Here is a 2609-nt window from a genome sequence, read left to right as displayed (position 1 = left end):
ACCTGCGGGAGATCCTGCGGCAGGCACCGGCACCGAGGAAGATGATGGGGGGGACGAAGAGGACGGAGCCTGGGTGGTTTTCTTGGACGATTTCTTCTCCTTCATCCAAGGGAATTCCGCTGCCAAGGGGCCGGGCTGTGCCGGCGCCGGGGGCTGGGGTTGGAGCAGGCAGTGGGATGCTCTTTTTTGGCTCCTCGGTCGTGCCTGGCTGCCAGAACAAGGATTCAGGCTTTGGAGGACGGTTTGCTCAAAAGGAGGAGGAATTAATGTCGAGTCCTTGATTGATGAAGTTTGAAATGTCTCCAGGACAGCGGGAAGAGACGTCAGGCACTCTGCGAGCGAAGGCTGGCTATTTATAAACCCGATCTCCCTCTCAAATTCAAAATTCATGGCTTTTCAGGGCCCAGGAGTGGCTTTTCCCTGTACAAAGGCTTCGGTCTGAAACTGCAAGAATGACAATGTCATGTGTGTGGAAAGCTGACACTTGGATCTTTTAAAAAGAAATGAGGAAAAATAAGCTGTTGACTTCTTGGTTAAAGTATTTTCTTGTTCTAACTCATGTTCTTATGTCACTGGGCTAAAAAAAAAAAAGAGAGAGAGAGGGAGAGAGAGAGAGGAACCCCAGAAAGGCCAACAGCACCCAGCGCCACCCCGGTGCCATCACCCCTTCCCGGCTGGGGGGTGTGGGCAGGGATTGCATTCCCTGCCTGTCCCTCCTGATGCTCCCTGTCCTGCCCGTGCCTCTTTCCTGGCATTCCCTGTCCTTCCTGATGCTCCCTGTCCTGCCCGTGCCTCTTTCCTGGCATTCCCTGTCCTTCCTGATGCTCCCTGTCCTGCCTGTGCTTCTTTCCCGGCTTTCCCTGTCCTTCCTGATGTTCCCTGTCCTGCCTGTGCTTCTTTCCTGGCATTCGCTGTCCTTCCTGATGCTCCCTGTCCTTCTTCCTGTCCTGCCGGATGCTCCCTGTCCTTCCTGAAGGCCCTGGTCCTTCCTGATGTTCCCTTCCTTCCTCTGCCTCCTTTCCTGCCTGTCCTTCCTGATGTTCCCTGTCCTGCCTTTCCTGTCTTCCCTGCTTTCCCTGCCTGTCCTTCCTGATCCTCCCTGTCCTTCCTGATGCTCCCTATCCTTCCATTCCTGCCATTCCTGTCTTCCCTGCTTTCCCTGCTTTCCCTGCTTTCCCTGCCTGTCCTGCCTGATGCTCCCTGTCCTTCCTGAAGGCCCTGGTCCTTCCTGGTGTTCCCTTCCTTCCTCTGCCTCCTTTCCTGCCTGTCCTTCCTGACCTTCCCTGTCCTGCCTGTCCTTCCTGACGCTCCCTGTCCTGCCTGCTCTCCGTGTCTTGCCCGTGTTTCCCCCCCTGCCTCTCCTGCCTTCCCTGCCTGTGCTTCCTGCCCTGTCTGTCTTCCTGGTGCTCCCTGTCCTTCCTGATCCTCCCTGTCCTGCCTCTCCTGCCTCTCCTGCCTGGTACTCCTTGTCCTGCCTGTTTCTTGCCCTTCCTGATGCTCCCTGTCCTCTCCTCGCTGCCCTCCCTGGTCCTCCCCATCCTGCCTGCTCTGCCTTCCCCGCCTGTGCTTTTTGTTCTGCCTTCTCTCCCCGTCCTCCCCGATGCTCCCCGTCCTTCCCGATGCTCCCTGTCCTCCCTCCCTGTCCTTCCCGATGCTCCCCGTCCTCCCCGATGCTCCCTGTCCTTCCCGATGCTCCCTGTCCTCCCTCCCTGTCCTTGCCTGCTCTGCCTTCCCCGCCTGTGCTTTTTGTTCTGCCTTCTCTCCCCGTCCTCCCCGATGCTCCCCGTCCTTCCCGATGCTCCCTCTCCTGCTTTCCCTGCCCATCCTGCCCGCGCCCTGCCCGGCCCTGCCCGTTCCACCCCAGTGCCGCGCCAGGTGTCTCCAGCTGCGCTTCCCAGACTTTCCATCCCCAGGGTGAGAACCAACTGTGGGAAAAAGGGATTTTTTTTTCCCTCCTCCCTCCCTCCCGGACATTCACAGCTGGATCCCAGCTCCTGTTTCCACCTCACCCATTTATTGCAGCTCGGGAAGTCCGAGCCGCTGTGAGGGTTTGTCCTGGAGTTTGCGTTTGAGCCTGGATGTGAACGCTTAGGAAATCAAGCGAGCTTTTAAGTCAAGTGTAGTTAAACCGGCCCGATTTACCGGTTTAAATTACCGTTAAAGAGCAGCCTAATCCTTCTTCCCAAGCCAGGCTTAATGGACCCTTTGCACTTTCCTTAAAGGCCAAACACGTTTTAAGGTCACGGATATCTCTGAAATCACATTTCTTCCTTCCCATCTCTTTTTTTACCCCGTCTCCAATAAGCAGCGCCACTTCCAGAGTTTACAAAATAAATAAATAAAATGAAAAAGTCATTTCCCAAGATCTTTTTTTTTTTTCCCCCTTTCTTTCCCTCTTTAAAGTGCCCCGGGTCCACACAACCCGCAAAGAAGAGAGAAACCATCAATCTTTTCCTCCAAAGACTTTTGACAGCTCGGCCTGACTCACTCAGCAAAGAAATTTGGCTTTTGCCACGGAGTTCCCCAGCCCAGGGGAGATTTATAAACTTTAATCCGCGGGTCTCAAGAGAAGAAAGTCCAAATTTCGGGGAGGGGAGAGAAATAAAATT

General features: G+C 55.0%; 1 protein-coding gene across 1 annotated transcript in view; it reads right to left on the bottom strand.

Annotated features, from left to right (window-relative positions):
* The window catches only part of LOC108448234 (homeobox protein Hox-B2-like), a 2386-nt gene extending 1984 nt beyond the window's left edge, over nt 1-402 (bottom strand). The window contains exon 1 of the mRNA XM_017740503.1: nt 3-402. Coding sequence (XP_017595992.1) covers nt 3-390 — 388 coding nt within the window. The 5' untranslated portion in view covers nt 391-402. The remainder of the gene's footprint in view (nt 1-2) is intronic.
* Nucleotides 403-2609: the final 2207 nt, after the last annotated feature.

The sequence above is a fragment of the Corvus brachyrhynchos genome, unplaced genomic scaffold (assembly GCF_000691975.1).
Source record: "Corvus brachyrhynchos isolate BGI_N302 unplaced genomic scaffold, ASM69197v1 scaffold47, whole genome shotgun sequence".
In the NCBI taxonomy this organism is placed as follows: Eukaryota; Metazoa; Chordata; class Aves; order Passeriformes; family Corvidae; genus Corvus; species Corvus brachyrhynchos.
This window is presented reverse-complemented; position numbering and strand designations above follow the sequence as displayed.